Source organism: Lampetra fluviatilis, chromosome 43 (assembly GCF_964198595.1).
Source record: "Lampetra fluviatilis chromosome 43, kcLamFluv1.1, whole genome shotgun sequence".
NCBI lineage: Eukaryota > Metazoa > Chordata > Hyperoartia > Petromyzontiformes > Petromyzontidae > Lampetra > Lampetra fluviatilis.
The window spans coordinates 7,623,335-7,641,001 of NC_136317.1; the positions used below are offsets into that span (position 1 = coordinate 7,623,335).

The 17,667-nt window shown below is 51.2% G+C and overlaps 1 protein-coding gene across 7 annotated transcripts in view; it reads right to left on the bottom strand.

The window, feature by feature from the left end:
* Positions 1 to 3,495: 3,495 nt before the first annotated feature.
* The window catches only part of LOC144947079 (rho guanine nucleotide exchange factor 7-like), a 34,765-nt gene continuing 20,593 nt past the window's right edge, over positions 3,496 to 17,667 (bottom strand). For 4 of the 7 annotated variants that reach the window (XM_078876257.1, XM_078876255.1, XM_078876258.1 and 1 more), the window contains exons 9-20: positions 16,028 to 16,087; positions 15,031 to 15,177; positions 14,047 to 14,133; positions 13,615 to 13,693; positions 13,015 to 13,151; positions 12,020 to 12,265; positions 11,341 to 11,428; positions 10,064 to 10,156; positions 8,578 to 8,691; positions 7,355 to 7,454; positions 6,886 to 6,940; positions 3,496 to 6,364 (exon numbers count right to left, since the gene is read on the bottom strand). In XM_078876257.1, coding sequence (XP_078732383.1) covers positions 6,242 to 6,364; positions 6,886 to 6,940; positions 7,355 to 7,454; positions 8,578 to 8,691; positions 10,064 to 10,156; positions 11,341 to 11,428; positions 12,020 to 12,265; positions 13,015 to 13,151; positions 13,615 to 13,693; positions 14,047 to 14,133; positions 15,031 to 15,177; positions 16,028 to 16,087 — 1,329 coding nt within the window. In that variant the 3' untranslated portion in view covers positions 3,496 to 6,241. Of the gene's footprint in view, positions 6,365 to 6,885; positions 6,941 to 7,354; positions 7,455 to 8,577; positions 9,038 to 10,063; positions 10,157 to 11,340; positions 11,429 to 12,019; positions 12,266 to 13,014; positions 13,152 to 13,614; positions 13,694 to 14,046; positions 14,134 to 15,030; positions 15,178 to 16,027; positions 16,088 to 17,667 lie in introns of those variants that run through there. The other 3 variants (XM_078876252.1, XM_078876254.1, XM_078876253.1) reach the window with 3 other exon arrangements.

Genomic DNA, 17,667 nt, shown 5'->3' on the forward strand with positions numbered 1-17,667 from the left:
GGAGGAGGTCCCCATTTGCTCTCAGGCTCCGTGCGCATGAATCCACACTCTCTGCGGATGCTCAGCGGCAGAGCTAGCGGCTCGCAAGCACTACTCCATGGGGACGTCAAACGTGGGTTGTCTTACTGGTGGCCTCGCCCCCGCCATACGAATGTGGAATTTCCACCGCTGGCTCAGGAATGTCACCGCACGTGTTCGCAGTGTAAACAGAGACTGAGCACTCTTTCACGCCAGCAGGGTGCGTGTTGTACTGCTCCCTCTACTACTGAGACACAGACACATTGATATGTGTAGAGGTAAACAACTTGGGAGCAGACAAACCCATTGCCTTAACCTGAGTTGACTATACACCATCCACTAATACCACCCCCCTCACTCACCCCTAACCCTAGCCCCCACCCCCCTCACTCACCCCCCTCACTCACCCCTAGCCCCCACCCCCCTCACTCACCCCTAGCCCCCACCCACCTCACTCACCCCCAGCCCCCACCCCCCTCACTCACCCCTAGCCCCCACCCCCCTCACTCACCCCTAGCCCCCACCCCCCTCACTCACCCCTAGCCCCCACCCACCTCACTCACCCCTAGCCCCCACCCCCCTCACTCACCCCTAACCCTAGCCCCCACCCCCCTCACTCACCCCCCTCACTCACCCCTAGCCCCCACCCCCCTCACTCACCCCTAGCCCCCACCCACCTCACTCACCCCTAGCCCCCACCCCCCTCACTCACCCCTAGCCCCCACCCCCCTCACTCTCCCCTAGCCCCCACCCCCCTCACTCACCCCTAGCCCCCACCCACCTCACTCACCCCTAGCCCCCACCCCCCTCACTCACCCCTAACCCTAGCCCCACCCCCCTCACTCACCCCTAGCCCCCACCCCCCTCACTCACCCCTAGTCCTAGCCCCCACCCCCCTCACTCACCCCTAGCCCCCACCCCCTCACTCACTCCTAGCCCCCACCCCCCTCACTCACCCCTAGTCCTAGCCCCCACCCCCCTCACTCACCCCTAGCCCCCACCCCCTCACTCACTCCTAGCCCCCACCCCCCTCACTCACCCCTAACCCTAACCACCACCCCCCTCACTCACCTCTAACCCTAGCCCCCACCCCCCTCACTCCCCCCTCACTCACCCCTAGCCACCACCCCCCTCACCCCTAACCCTAGCCCCCACCCCCCTCTCTCACCCCTAGCCCCCACCCCCCTCACTCACCCCTAACCCCCACCCCCCTCACTCACCTCTAACCCCCACCCCCCTCACTCACCCCTAACCCTAACCACCACCCCCCTCACTCACCTCTAACCCCAGCCCCCACCCCCCTCACTCACCCCTAACCCCCACCCCCCTCACTCACCTCTAACCCCCACCCCCCTCACTCACCCCTAACCCTAGCCCCCAACCCCCTCACTCACCCCTAAACCTAGCCCCCCACCCCCCTCACTCACCCCTAACCCTAGCCCCCAACCCCCTCACTCACCCCTAACCCTAGCCCCCACCCCCCTCACTCACCCCTAACCCTAGCCCCCACCCCCCTCACTCACCCCTAACCCTAGCCCCCACCCCCTCACTCACCCCTAACCCTAGCCCCCACCCCCCTCACTCACCCCCAACCCTAGCCCCCACCCCCCTCACTCACCCCTAACCCTAGCCCCCACCCCCCTCACTCACCCCTAACCCTAGCCCCCCACCCCCCTCACTCACCCCTAAACCTAGCCCCCACCCCCCTCACTCACCCCTAACCCTAGCCCCCCACCCCCCTCACTCACCCCTAAACCTAGCCCCCCACCCCCCTCACTCACCCCTAACCCTAGCCCCCACCCCCCTCACTCACCCCCAACCCTAGCCCCCATCCCCCTCACTCACCCCTAACCCTAGCCCCCACCCCTCTCACTCACCCCTAACCCTAGCCCCCACCCCCCTCACTCACCCCTAACCCTAGCCCCCACCCCCCTCACCCCTAGCCCCCACCCCCCTCACTCACCCCTAGCCCCCCCCCTCACCCCTCCCCCCCTCACTCACCCCTAGCCCCCACCCCCCTCACTCACCCCTAACCCTAGCCCCCACCCCCCTCACTCACCCCTAGCCCTCCCCCCTCACTCACCCCTAGCCCCACCCCCCTCACTCACCCCCTAACCCCCACCCCCCTCACTCACCTCTAACCCCCACCCCCCTCGCTCACCCCTAACCACCACCCCCCTCACTCACCCCTAACCCTAACCACCACCCCACCTCACTCACCTCTAACCCCAGCCCCCACCCCCTCACTCACCCCTAACCCCCACCCCCCTCACTCACCTCTAACCCCCACCCCCCTCACTCACCTCTAACCCCCACCCCCCTCACTCACACCTAACCCTAGCCCCCAACCCCCTCACTCACCCCTAACCCCAGCCCCCACCCCCTCACTCACCCCTAACCCCCACCCCCCTCACTCACCTCTAACCCCCACCCCCCTCACTCACCCCTAACCCCAGCCCCCACCCCCTCACTCACCCCTAACCCCCACCCCCCTCACTCACCTCTAACCCCCACCCCCCTCACTCACCTCTAACCCCCACCCCCCTCACTCACCCCTAACCCCAGCCACCATTCCTCTCACCGATACTCCTCTGACCACGACCTTTGTCGTTTTTTCCCCTCGCCCCCTCGCCCCTCGCTCGCAGTTTGTGTTCGTCCCGCGCGCCTGGCGCTCCCCATTCCACTTCGTTCCCCGCGTCCAAAGCAAGAGACGGGGATCAAGGCGGTGCGGCACCGAATCCCAAGAAAAAAAAAACAACGGGAATCCGACGATTCACCTCGTTCGACTTTAATTTATAGCATTGAGATTAAGCATCGGCAGTAGGGAGATACATTAAAACATTGATACTGATAAAATTCATTACAAACTTGGACGTGTACATAAAAAACACGAGATGCTCAGCGGATGCGGGGCGTATTTACAACGCGACGGATTCCCTCGCTGTTAAAGTGACGATTCCGAACGGTTTCCGCACGGCGTACATGTTTAACTGCATTTCAGACTTTGTTCAAACTCTGACCTTGCTTCATAAAACATACAAAAATACACCAACGGGTGCCTTTATACATGCAAGCAAAGCGTTAAAAACACAAGACCCAGAGGAATATACAAATTCTGGAAGGGCGACTTGTCGTGACAGCATCTGAGTCGCGATGACAATGACGAGGTGAATCAACAAGCGGACACCATCAAATCTGTAAACGATGAGACAATCTCATCACGGGAGAGTAACGACGGTGCGGGTCCCCAGTTGTCCCCCATCAGTGCATCACTGCTGCTCGCAGCCGGTCACATTTACTCGAATTTATTTCGATGGTGGTCTAACGGGCCGTCCATAAATGACGTCACGCGATTTTGGACGATTTTTGACCCCCCCCCCTTCGTCACACGGCGTCACAAAGTCAGACCCCCCCCCCTCAAATATGACGTCACAAAGCTCTGCCCCCCCTCCCCCCAAATATATAAAACATGCTTCAAATCGCTTCAAACTATTGTCATTGTAGTGCGTATTTAATGTGGCGCTGCACTCTGATGTTGTAGGAGAAAACATGTATTAAAAAGTCTATTTAATTTAGTAGAACGTGTTGTCTATATTGATTTAAAGTTGCGCATTTTGATGTAACGTCACATTTCTCAAACCCCCCTCATCACAAATGTCTGACCCCATCCCCCCCCCAGGTGCGTGACGTCATTTATGGACGGCCCCTAAGACAAGAGTACCACAGCGCAGTTCAAGAACTGATGTTTCTTTTTGCGAAATGCACAAAGTCTGTGCCTTTTCATCACTTTCGCGCGATTGGTTTAAAGCCACAGCTTCGGACCTCATCACCGCAAAGCACCCATGTCACCCTACCACAACCTGGGGGCCTCAGTGGCACGGCAAAGTGGTTGGGGCAGTGGCCCAGTCGCATAAAACACACAACTGTAAGTTCCCACTTCTCATGTAAAGCAGCACGTGGAGGGTGGAGGGGGGGGCTTACCCAGGGTGTTTGATGCAACCAGCCCCAGCGCCTCTCAACATCCCTGCAAGGACATCTCTCTTCCCACACCAGAATGTCTCCAAAAAAGCAAAGCAAGGCAGCCGAATTGCCTAGAAGAGATGGGGTGCTACTCGGAACGAATTTTGTGAATCAAACCAGGTGAATGCTCTACTGGCTGACGTGGTCACCTTGCATCGTGAAAGTCATGATGAATCAGGGGCGGTTTTAATGCAAATTATTGCCGGGAAAACGTTACCGGCAATGATTGCCATACCATTGTAGAAAAAGAAGTTGCCGGAATCTGATTGCCGTTACAACTTAGAATCAGATTCGGGGTCACAAGACTATCCAAGGTTGTGTACTCTTTGCACAAACCCTTGTTCCATCACAGTTCTATGCCAAGGCAAAACCTACAAAAATGTCTGGCTGCCAAAAGAAAAACACCAGCACCAATGTCCAGGCAGCTCGTACTAGGCTCACACGAGTATTCAGTGGAGTGTGCCACCAGGAAAGTGATCAAGTGGCAAGCAGCCCTGCAGCATCCAGCATGATACCAGAGTGCAAGTTGATGGAAAGATTTCCCTGGCGCAGATTATTTTAATCACTGTGCCTGCACTTTCATTCTTCATTCCCGGGGGATATGCATCCCCTCTCCACCCCCCCCAAATAAAAGAATGTCCAATGCCATAGTGCAGCCTGGGTAGTACTCGAAAGATAGACTGCTTGGGAATATTTAGGTGGCGTAGAGTTGCCGTTGGCTGCGAGGTGGCCTGGAGATGAAAAGATGGAAGTACAGCAATGGATTCTTGATATCTGTGCAGAGCTTTGAGTGTCAACCCCTCCCCCCTATGCGTGGTGTTTTTTTCTCTGGGCTCCAGTTTCCTCCCACAAGAAGAAAAACTCTCATTACCAACAGGCAGCCACGAGTGTAACGGCTGCGTATTAGCATGTGCTTGTGCGTGGCGACAGACCGATTGTGGGAGCGGCCTCCACAACCATCATAGAGTTCAGAACACGTCATGTAGCAAGCCACCTCCACAACAGTGGCAAGAAAACCACAAGAAAGCACACTAGGCCACAAAGCTCAGCTCCAAATTGATCTTCCAGGACCAGATGCCGATGTAACGTGAATTTAGCATTGTGGAATTTGCAAGACAAAGCAAAAGTGATGTAATCTCTGTAAAACGCAGAACCATTGTGCTGGAAGTGATAGGTTTCTCCTGCAGTGACTTGTTGTGGTGACGACCTCAGTGGGACACAAGTGAATTTGCCACAGCAGCAGAATCCGATGTGATGCTGACAGAGAAGACGGCCTTAAAAACCCCCGTGTCAGACAGCACCACACTTCAAACGTCAAACTCCTGTGACCGAATACAAACAAATGAATCATCTCAATTGAAATTGACGTTATCCATGCTCTTGCTTCTCACACACAACCACCGCCCCGTCCAAAGGTATCCTGTAAAACGACATCTTAAAACACTCCTCCTCTTGATAAAATGTCAGTCTGGTACAATTATCCGAGACACACACCACACGGTACTCTCCGAGAGGCTTGAGGCCCTTTGGATATATTTCCTGAACACTAATTGGCAATCTTTACGATTCCTTAACGATACTTGCATCGCAAAGCACACTCGTACTTCTGGCTCTGTGCACAACCCATCGGCGATAACTTACACCAACATAAGTACAAAAATGCAGTAACATTATGTAATCGGAGGTAACAACACTGGTGAAATGATCGTCAATTCCTGACACCAAAGACAACAAATTAAATGTAACACTTGCTAATAAAAAAAAGTGAAAGGCTTCTGCAGTTTTCCCAGGCTGCACCGTGGTGTAGCGTGCAGTGCTGTTGGGCGTCCATGGGGGGAGCTCCTCTCATGCAAGACACCCCATCATGAACACTCGCCAAATGAAACGACCCATGCAGTGGCTTATCCACGCGGGGGGGGGCAGGGGTGGCGGGGGAGTGCCTGGGGTAAACGAGGGGGGGCCTGTCTTCACCTGCGATCGCGGCTAACGCCTCCCTGGCGGAGGGTAGCTCGACTTCGGGTGGTCTGGCACCACGGAGCCCGACGCCACAACACCACCCATGGCTTACGTCCCCTCGCGCGTCTCCAGGACGAGCGGCGAGGCGCTCCCCGGGAACACGCCGCCGCTTTCCGTAAACATGACCGTGGTGGAGTTGGCGCACACAAGTGCATATGTACAAGTCTCTGGTCCCAGATCTACTCCGCTAAAGGTTCGTTTCGTCCCACGAGGCGTCATTCGGGACCTTGAGGCACCGCTTGAGGATCTTTTCCAACTCCTTCCGGGACTTGGCCTCTTCTTCCAGGCCATGTCTCAACCGCCGAGTCTCCTGGGAGAGGGGCAGCAGCCAGAGGAAAATCCGTGTGGATTAAATGCACATTTCAATAACCACGGTGAATGTGGCCAAAATAGACGATGGGGTTAAGCCCGAGTTGAGATCAAGTTTGGAGCCAGATTAACCGGTTAAAGTTTGGGAGTTGTATTATGATTCTAACTATGATTGTTTACCCAGGAAAGCCGCACTGAGTTTCATTGACTTTATACCGATTTTCTTTTCAAGAGTGGCTGATGATTGCTATTTACATTCCCAATTGGAATTTGTGGGCATATTTTTTTTTTTATTCAGCAAATTTGGACCATGAAGTCAGCACACAACGGCCTACTATTTCGAATGACATCACAGGATCTTTATTGTAGATTGCGAAGAAGCAGGCGGCGCACATTTCTATGGTTGACACACCGACGGTATGAATCAGGGCAGCTGCTGGATTTGAACTGTGAACGTCTGCAACGAGTGGTGAAGGCAAAAAAGCACTGGGTCGCGTCACCGTGTGGAGCACGAAGTGGTACCTGTCTCAGCTCTTGTATTTGGTCCTTCAGGGCATACACAGTGTCGACCAGGCTCCTGCAGGTGACAGGGAACACACGTGATTAAAAGCAGGCTCCTCTCTAAGAGGCGATGGACTTCAGGTGAGGTCCCACACATGTTGTGTCAGGGGCTGTGACTGGTAGGTAACACCTGGTTGGGGGTTGACTCAGCTGATCGTCCCTCAAGAGTCAATTAAATGATTACCGCATTGTAGGAAGATCAACAGTGGATATCCTATGGGAAGACTCACGCCAGAGGAATGTGGAATTTTCGCCATTAGGATAAGGCCTATAAACAGGACATGAGCAGGAAATCCCATTGTCTTGACAGGAAAGGAGTTGATAATTGGAATATTTCCGAGTCTCGGGATCCCACTGAGCGCGTGAGGACCAACTGTTTCTGCCTCTGCTTCTCTTCGCCCTCAGTGTTTGGTGGAGCAGCGCCACTCACTTCTCCTCCGTGACCGTCTGCCCATTGCTCTTCCTCTCCTCGACAATCATCTTCTCTTCTTCAGGAAGCAGCACTTGGGGGGCCACGTCCTTGTTACAAACTGAGGGCAGCAAGAAGACACTCGCTCAAAGCACTGGGCAGTCACCAAGGCGTCTGGACTTGCCAGCAGAGCTGACCACAGCCAGATAGCAACAACCACTCAAGGACAGAAACTGTATAAGTTACATTAACGTTCATCAAAGCATCGATTAAAAGTCAAAGCATAGCTTAAAGCATAAGTTTCCAGGAGAATTGCTCTTTTAATTTTCAGTTATTCTTAAATTGCCATATGAGCCCCGGGTGTATGGAACATGCGAATGTGCGATCACGTATGTGTGTATTTAACATCACACAAAGGTCTGCATGCATGGAGAAAGGCTCTCAGCCTTATACAGACCACCATCTCAAAAGAACTGACCTGTGGCCATGTTGTTTATACCACAAATTTCAAGAGTTGAGGAAAATATGGCCATCCCAATGGAGGCAGCTATGAGAAGAATAGAGAACTGTAGACTGACCATTGGAACCTCATTTGCCAGTAAAAAATATAATAGTTTTTTTTACCCTTCTATCATATTTTTTACTGGCAAATGAGGTTCCAATGGTGTAAATGCTTACCCCGAGCTCTCATACTCTGATGGTGCATTGTGTTTGAGTTGTGCGCCTTTTGGCGTCATCTGGTCCAACCCATGTGAGACTAGGCTCTAAGGAAAGCTGCCTTGGGTGTGGACCAATCAACTTCAAGGACAGTGCACATTATCAGAGTTATGTTTTTTGTTTGCATTATGACTGCAGGTATTGTGGTCTATGCAAACATGACTCCTTGTAAAAAAAAAGTGTCAGTTTTGTTGCCAGATAGAAGGGTAAAAAAACAATTATCAACTGTAGACTGGTTTCGTCCTGAATAAGACTCATAAGGACAGTCAGCACTGTTCACAGAAGTGACAAAATGGCCACACACTCGGTTCTTTCCAGCAGGTGGTCTCAGATAAGGCTGAGCGTTTTTGGACATGAAAGCACACCTCTTGAGTGTTATTAAATCTCTTTGTTGCCAGCCTGTATTGATGTGTCTGTTGTGATGGGTTTTCTCATCATTTACATATTTGAACGGGTGTGTGAACGGGTGTGTGCACGTGTGTGTGTGCACGTGTGTGTGTGTGCATGAAGCTAAGCAGAGGCAATACGGAGGTCAGCAGAGTCCCAGCGAGACAGGCTGGCGTGCCTGGCCATCCCCTCTGGCCCTGCCAGCTCACAGTCAGACAGAACGTGGTTGTGCATCAGGTCAGTCGCCTGCCAGGCTGCCGGGAGGAGCCGCGGTTACCCGGGACGGGAGGTCCGCGGCAGCGAGTCAAGAAACACATGGGGAAGGGAGTGCGAGGGGTTCATACGTTGAGAGACACGTGGAATGCAAAACAAACAAACACAGGAAGGTCAAGAGTGGGAGCGAGAGGGGATTGACAGGAGACGAGACAAAGGGGTCGGTGGGATGTCACGCGGGGCGGTGATGGGGACGAGAAGGAGGCTGATTGAAAAACACAAAATTAATACAACGTGATGCACCACACGTGCAATTTGCATGCGAAACGAGACAGATTAAGACAGAGCGGCCACGAAAAAATGCGCGACAGGGAAGGGCAGGTGTGGCTAAACGTATTGGGGTTCATGCTCAAAGTAAAATGAAACAAAATGCAGGGAAGACAACAAAAAAAGATCAAGAAAATGACCACAGACAGGACAGAGACAAAAGAGACACGTTAGTCCACAGGCACCCGCTGAGCCTCCTTCACTGACGCACCGACCTCTAAGCTGTCAAGACAAACGCCGAGCCCCAGAACATCGACCCCAGTCCTCAGGTAACCCACGCTCGGTCATCACGTACACCAAGCCACATTGTACGTATGTATGCTGAACTTCTTTCGCACCGTACGTAGCCAACCATGCTAATCGGAGGTGTGAACATTGAAACTCTGACTCATCTTTGTTCTACAGCATGGGACACAGCCGAGCAAAAAATACAATTACATAAATCCCACATCATTTTGAATGCACCGATTAACGACATGACTGAGAATCTGGGAGATCATAGCTGATATGGGAAGCTGAAAGGAGAGGTCCCTGAGGTGGGTACGTTGGCAAACACCATGGGGGAGTTTAACAACCACACTCATTTAAGAATCTCAAAGTGGCACGACAGATTCAAAAGCAGACTGAATGGCCCAATGAGAGATCTTGATGCGTGAACAGGAGCCGTGCTGTGTATGAGCCTTGTGTGTGCGATATGAGCAATGCTCTGTGTGTCATGTGTGCTGTGTGTGGGCTATGTGTGTGAGCTGTGTGTGTTCGCTATGTGTGTGCTATGTGTGTTCGCTGTGTGTGTGAACTGTGTGTGTGAGCTGTGTGTGTGCGCTGTGTGTGTGAGCTGTGTGCGTGCACTGTGTGGGGGCGCTGTGTGCGGGCGCTGTGTGTGGGCTGTGTGTGCGCTGTGTGTGAGCTGTGTGTGTTCGCTGTGTGTGGGCTATGTGTGTGAACTGTGTGTGTGAGCTGTGTGTGTGCACTGTGTGTGTGAGCTGTGTGTGTGCACTGTGTGCATGCGCTGTGTGCGAGCGCTGTGTGTGTGCGCTGTGTGTGAGCTATGTGTGTGCGCTGTGCATGTTGTGGCTTGGGACCCACTGGAGTTGAGTGTCTGCCGGGTCTTGCCGCTGGTACAGTACGCCTCGATCACCTTCAGAATCTGCGTATCTTCCTCAAGCGCAGCTGCGGAACCTGCACACAGAACACACAGCATTACCACTTGAGCAGTGGATTTATAAAGATCAAGCACAAGATGTTGCCACGGCCAAAGCCACTGATGCCACCGCACCTCATTGCCAAGGCTTTCTACCACTCTGTCAGATCCCGCAGCTGCTGCACAGTCGACACGCGACCTCCAAGATCTACCGTCACAGTATCCCACCGACTGCTTCTTGGGCTTCCCCTTGATCTCCGGACTTGTGGAGACCCCTCCAATCCTGCACAGCAACAGGTGCCACCAAGCGCAGCAGTTTCTTTCTCCTCGTCAAAGCTACAACACTTACCAGCCGCCTTCTTCTCTTCCAGACTTCTGCATTACCAGAATCCGTCTCGGACACAGCAGCTCAAAACGCCAACAGCCTCTCTCTTTAAGCTGCCTAGGGTCCAAGCTCTCTCTGGTCTGCACAGTAATCCAGCGAACACTCCCACCTCAAATTCCCTTCGTTACATTACAGATTCATCTCTCTTCTCTTGCAAAATGGTCTCCGTGGCCCATCAACACATGCCCTGCAAAAGCAACATACCTTCTGACGAAATTTTCACAAAGCCCCGCATTGCGGATGTTACCACAGTAAAGCAGTAACATTTGTGAATGTAGTCTATCTTGCTTTGTAGACAGATCTGCATCAATTCACCTCCCTGGTGATTTCAAGAATTGTTTATATTTCACGTCTAGATTCGATACAATATATTTATTTCTCCAATATTGTACGGAATGTAGCGACGGCCAATGGGTGGAGGGGTCATGTGAATCCGTTTTTAACGTATCTCAAAAACCCCAGTTGAGTAATTTACATGTACATCTTTTAGCATCAGGGTATTTGGCCAATACCAGTTACATTGTGCGTTTCTTTAGCTATGGGAGGAAACCTGAGAACATGGAGGGCACCCATGCAGAAGAGGGGGAGAACATACCTTGTCGCGAGAGCAAGGGTGGAACGAGGGTGGAGTGAGGGTGGAGTGAGGGTGGAATGAGTGTGGAGTGAGGGTGGAGTGAGAGTGAGGGTGGAGTGAGAGTGGAGTGAGAGTGGAGTGAGGGTGGAGTGAGGGTGGAATGAGGGCGAGGGTGGAGTGAGGGTGGAGTGAGGGTGGAGTGAGTGAGGGGTGGTGCGAGGGTGGAGGGTGCAGTGATGGTGGAGCGTGTGGGACTTGCGTACTCTTCCTCACAAAGTCCTCGTCTGACGGTTTCCGTGTCTTGCGAGATGGCAGCAGCTTCTTCATGGTTTTCGGGCTCCTGCTCAGCTCCTGCAGGTGTTTGACAAAGGTACAGGATTGTATGACGGCATTATTTTGCACGGTGTGTGTGTGTGTGCATAAGCACATCTTACAATTTAAACTTACGGAACATCTAATGCAAACTGTGTCTCCAGATGCAGCATACATTACTTGAATGACAGATATTTTTTCATAATGTCAGCAAGTTTATTTTAAAATAAACAATTCTAGGGGAACATTTACCATAGATTTTTGTCACAATCTGACCATGTTGAAGTTCCGATTTGTTAGAATATAATTGATTTATTTACACTATTTACCCAAGAAAGCCTCACTGAGTCTCTTGACTCTTTTTCTGAAGGGTCCTGTCAAGTTTTCAGTCGGGGGCGATGTCACTGCTGTGTGTGATCCCAATTGATTAATTTCCAAGACAATTTTCAGCACTGGGATATTTGACCAATACCAGTTACCTTCATGTGGAAGGAAATTGAACCCGGAGGAAGCCCACGCAGATCAAGGGAAGGACATACAAACTCCACGTAGAAAAACGACCAAGTCAGGAATCGAACTCAAACACTTTTTTTGCCGCGAAGCGCGTGTGCTACCGCCGTGACGCCCCACCTCCTTGTAAATGAGCGCGGCGGAGGGGCGGAGCGGCGGTGCCGGGCGAAGGCAGCTCAGGCTCCAGGGCTTGGCCGTCTTAGGCGGCTCCAGGAGCCCCCAGGTCTGCAGGTGGACGTGGTGTGCGCCGTGACTCCCGTGGCTGCCCGCAAGTGGTAGCGTGCGGTAGCCCGGGTTCACCGGCAGCGGCTTGGAAGCCCCGTCAGCGTGCTTCCCTGTCGCGCTGGCTAAGACGGGCGCCGGGAGCTGAAAGGACACATTAGCTTTCGACAGATTCTTATAGATTTTTTTGTCTCTCCATATAAACCATTATAATTTAGTCTCAATAGTGCAACCGGCATCACGTCACAAAATGTGACTTTCACACACACTCTTGTATGAGGCAGTTTGTCACACGACAGTCAAGAACCACCTTCGAGGTCTCAAGTGCCAAGTGTCTGCTGCTGTGGTACTGTGTCCTGTACAACGCTTTGAGATCCTTGATGAAAAGCGCTATATACGTGGAATTATTGAGCGACTTTTTGGACGACGTAGCAACCGAGAGTAACGTTCGTCGCATGATAGTAAAAACTATTTTTTAAACCTCAGAGCTGGAATTTTGCCACATTTAAGTGCAGAACCAAATTTTTTCGTGTCTTTTTGTTCTGTGAACCCGTGAGCAAACGGCTCAGCAATAGCGCCTTTGCCGCCATGCAACAACCATAAAATAATGGTGCCGTTTTCCTTCACAGCGGTCGTTAAAGATACCGTGATGTCATTCAAAGAAGGGTATGCCATCGTGCCGGCATCACGGTGCAAGGTTGCCATATTAAAAAAATGATTTGCAAACTACTTCAGTTCAGTAAAAAACAGATATTCGATCGTCGCACGCTACTGCGAAAACCAAGTCTGACTCAACAAGTGGCATAATAATAAAAATATTCATAATACTAATAGCTTTGTGTTAGACAGACAAGGTGGGTTTCCCCCAGGCATGTGTGGCCATGGTACCGCACCGAGTGCGACTGTGTGGACTTGAGGATGCTGGCGCCGCCATGCGGAGTGGTGCGGCTCTGCCGGTGGAGGTGCTCGAGCCAGGCCTGCACCTCCTGTGGGCCCTGGCACCAGACCAGCATGCGGTCCATCGTGTTCCCTGTGGGCGGCGTGCACGGCAGCGACTCGCACACAATCGCGTCGGCAGCGCACGTGCGACTGTGCATGATGAACCGCTTGCGTTATTTCAAGCGTGATATTTTGATTTAACAGCGCAGAGGTGTGTGTGTGCGTACAGCACTGCATGTACAAAAGCCCTCAACTTTATCCAGGCCACGTGTTAAAAGGAACTGAATGTGTGGCCATATTTATCAACGAGTTAGGAAGACACATCTGCCGCAGTAGTGCGTGGCAAACGCTTGAGGGAAGAATACTGAACACGCAGCCCAACCCGGAAAACCACGCATTAATTATAAGCAACTGCGAAAACGTAAATCTTAAAACGCATGAGAATTGGTGTTAATTCATTAATCAATGCATCGTTCCGTGCCTAACAGTTCCCGTATGGGAGACGATGCTCGTGTGATTGTCTCGATGTTATTGACAGGTGTCGAGCAGTTTACCGTTAATTTCAAATGCGTTGCGGTAGACATCCCCGTCCTCCATCTTGGTGAAGGACATGCCACTGAGCGGGAACTTTCCCTGCAAACCAAGAGCGCGGAATCTGACTCACGACACGTGGCATCGATAACCCTCACCCGCGTGGAAGAAGAGCATCAGACCTCAAGACTTTAGGTGGTGGTATTGACAAGTCCAGGAGGCGGAAAGGATGAGGGAAGGAGCAGGACGGATCAAAGATTACACGAAGGAGAATAGAAAACATAGAAATCATGGGGGAAGCAGAGGGGAGGTGAGAAGTAGAGGGTAGAGGCAGAGGAGGAAGGAGGAGGAATTGGGAGGGGAGGTGACATGATGGAGAAGGGGTGCAGGTAGGGAATAAGGGAGGAGGGGTGTGAGGGAGAGGAGGGGGGGGGAGAGCGGGACGTGGAGGTCACCTGGAAGATGAAGCCGCTCATGCGTGGGCTCGCCGACAGCAGCACCAGCACACTCGGGAAGAGCAGCAGGAAGCGCTCCGTCCGGTCCTGCTCAGCAGCATCCCAGCGCACAATTAGCGTTAACATTGTTTGGCGTTTATCTCCAGGGTGTTGAGTGACACTCAAATAGCAAACACGTGACGATGCGTGTACTCACATTACATCGTTTACATGTACAGTGCGTGTTTATACAATGGACGTCGCACTCGGTCAAACACACAAACAAGTACACGGAGTGAAATGGTGCACGCCGCGGGTTCTTACTGAGTGTGCTCGAGCTGTAGCGGCTGCAGATGTAGTGCGCAGTGAGGCTAAACTAGAGAGTTCAACAAAGTGAGACTTCCAGCGCGTGTGGGTGGGTGGGTGGGAGATCGTTCCAAGTGAAGCGGCTGTCTGAGCGAGAGTGTGCCTGTTCAAAGTTTTACTGAAGGGGCAGTCACATTTTGATGGTTTTTGGACAGAAGAGCAGAGTTACTGTTGGAGTATTGCATCATTCAGAATGTGCAGGCCAGGTATCACTGGGATGAACATAGTGCAAACAGAGATAGCGGTTAGACATTTTGTGGTTCATAACTCTCTTTTTTAGATAAAATAAACATGTATAGTTGTAAACGGCACACATGCTGCCTAAACACCGTGGAAGCTGCTCGATGACCATCATTGTGGCTTTGTGGATGCATCATCGCAATCATCAGCTGTGATTAATCCATTTCTGGAAGAAAGACCTCTCATCCCGCCGCCACCTCTCGCGATTTTACCATGATTTCACAATTCACCGAGCACATGTGCGCGAGACAATTTCACGCAAAGCAAATTTCTTGATTTCGTGCGATGCTCAGCGTTTATCGCTTCAATTGTGGCCCCCTCCGCTCCACACCCTGCTGCTGAGACACGGGTCACTCTCGCGAGTGCACAACTTCCTGCCATGACGGTGGCAATGCCCACCTCGCTGCCAGTCGCCTGCACCACGGCCTGGCTCATGTACACGATGCTGCCCAGCGCCTTCATGTCCTCGCCCTCCCAGCCGCGGATCGGCTCCGTCATCATCTGTAGCTCCAGCTCCTTGCGTTTCCTCATCTCGCGGCACTGCGTCTGCGAGCAGCATAGTGGACGAGGTCGTTACGGTGGTCTGGGTCACCTGCAGCGCGTGTGTGTCATGGGACCTAAGTGAACTCAGGATTTAATGAGCCATCGTGAGAGATCGCGTCACCAAGTAGTGATCATTCGTAATTGATTTTTGGGGGTTGGACGTGTAAGGAAGTGCCCAAATCTGTATCATGACTTCCTAGATATTCCTGATCATGCGTGACAGTGACTTAAGCGAAATGTCACGTGTATATATGCTAAGTTTGGTTGTGAGAATTGTTCTACAACTTACCGGTGAGCTGAAACAATAGTAATTGACACGTTTAATGCTTGTACACCATGCAACAATTCATTTGTTTGGCTGCAATGAGTTGTGGAGGGTTTCTAATTACATAGATATGGCGAGATCATTATGTGGCCTAACCTAAAATGCAACTACGAATTAGAATACTATCTATGGGACCTTTTTATAACTGCTTAATCATAATTGCATTGTCTTTGTACTGTTCGACCTTTTGATATTCTCTGGTCTACCACTGGTGAGACATGGCCATAAAAAAGGCTGTCTCTGGATTAGGCCAATCAGTTTCAAGGACAATGCCACAATTATGTGTGGTTAATGCAGACTTGATGTCTTGCAAAAGGTATCTAATTGGTGTTTGAGCATCTTAACACCTCCAGTTTTATTGCCAGAAAGGGTAAAAGCTAGAATTATAACACTGGCTGCGAAAACCTACGAGTTGAGTAGTGATGACGTGACCCATTGAGACGCTGCGAGTGACCCATGCGACCGATGAGCGAATGTCACAGTTGCTCTGGGCCGAGTTTCCGCTCAGCGTGGGGGTCGGCTTCTCACCGCCAGGGTCTTGAATGCCGTCATGCCCCCATGGATGTCGTTTCTGTCCGGGTGAATGTCCTGTAAACAGAGCCGCCACATTAGCGACGAGCTACCTTGGTGCCTGCTCGTGTCGTGTACATTAACAACGACGCTAACGTTTGGTGCGCCATGCAAAACACCACAAGCAGTTCCGGACCAAAAGAGCATTGTGCTCCTCTTGTCTTCAGGCTACCATCAAAATACATGTCCTGAAGAACTGCTTGCTCCCTGTCAGTGAGTCACATTTTTTTTTGCATAATTCACAAAGGCTTAGTAGTGTTTGCACGTTGGTGCGGGGTGTTTGAAACATGCGGTTATTATTTTGTTAGAATGGGATTTCTTCGTCATTTACAGACTTGATCACGCCCTTGTCGGCTGAGAGGATGACTATGTCATCTCTCTATTTTTAGTTGAGACAGCTCAAAGCGCTCATCCTTACTGATGTTGCTAATAGGTGTCTTAGCGTTTTTGAGGATTGCAGCGATTTCCGATTTTGCCACATCTGCAGGAATGTGTCCCAAACCCTTAAGGGCTATGTCAATCTGGGCAATGATATCATCAACTGGGATGTGTTTAGGGGTGACTGCGAAATTCAACCCTTTAGCTGATTGATAACAATCTTGTCACCATCTAACTTTTTAAAGTGTGGATCTGGCTTCTTCTTGGACAGGAGGTTGAACTTGACAGAAAAAAATGTCTATATCTGATTGGGAACATGTAGATAACATGACTGCCTCGTCAGCCGCCTCAATATCAGCTAAATGCACAGGAAACCTGATTGCCAAGTTCACGAATAATTCTTTAGTTCTTTCGGTTTGTTTGTTTGTTTGTTTTCTCATTCATTTGTACCTGATGATGGTTGCTTGTGTTGCAATAGAAACGTCGTATTGTATTATTATTTTATTTTATTTATTTCTATGTGACTTTACCGAAAGAACAAGAGAATAAGTATTGGATGTTTAAATCGAAAAGAGACCAGGTGGCTCAATGGCACACTGTCTACAGGAAAGCCACCCATACGGATGCCTACCTAAAACCTGACTCCCACCACCATCCATCCCAGAAGAATTCCCTCATCAAAACTCTACACCATAGAGCTCGATGTATTTCTGACCATCATCACCTAGCCAGTGAACTGGAACACGTACACCAAGCCCTCAAGATGAATGGATATTCAGACTACACAATCCGTAAAGCTACCATCACCCCAACCGTTGGGAAAGAACCATCTGAGGAACCAATCAAAACCATCTCACCTTGCCATACATAGCAGGGGTCACCAAAAATATATCTACGATCATGTGCAAACAGAAGATCCAGGTTCGATTCAACACAGTACATAAAATTTGTGATCTGATCCCATCTGTGAAGGATGTGATCCCTGACATGCAATACCCCGGCGTCTACAAACTAAGCTGTGTCTGCGGCAGCAGTTACATTGGGGAAACTAAGCGACATGTCTCGGACTGTGTTCGTGAACATAAGGCAGATCTGAAACACGGAAGGACCAATACCTCAGCCGTGGCTGATCATTGTTTTAACGCTGTGGGCACACTCGAAATTGATTTTTCCAAGACGAAGGTACTCTGCAAGCCCACTGGCTATCAGTAAAGATTCGT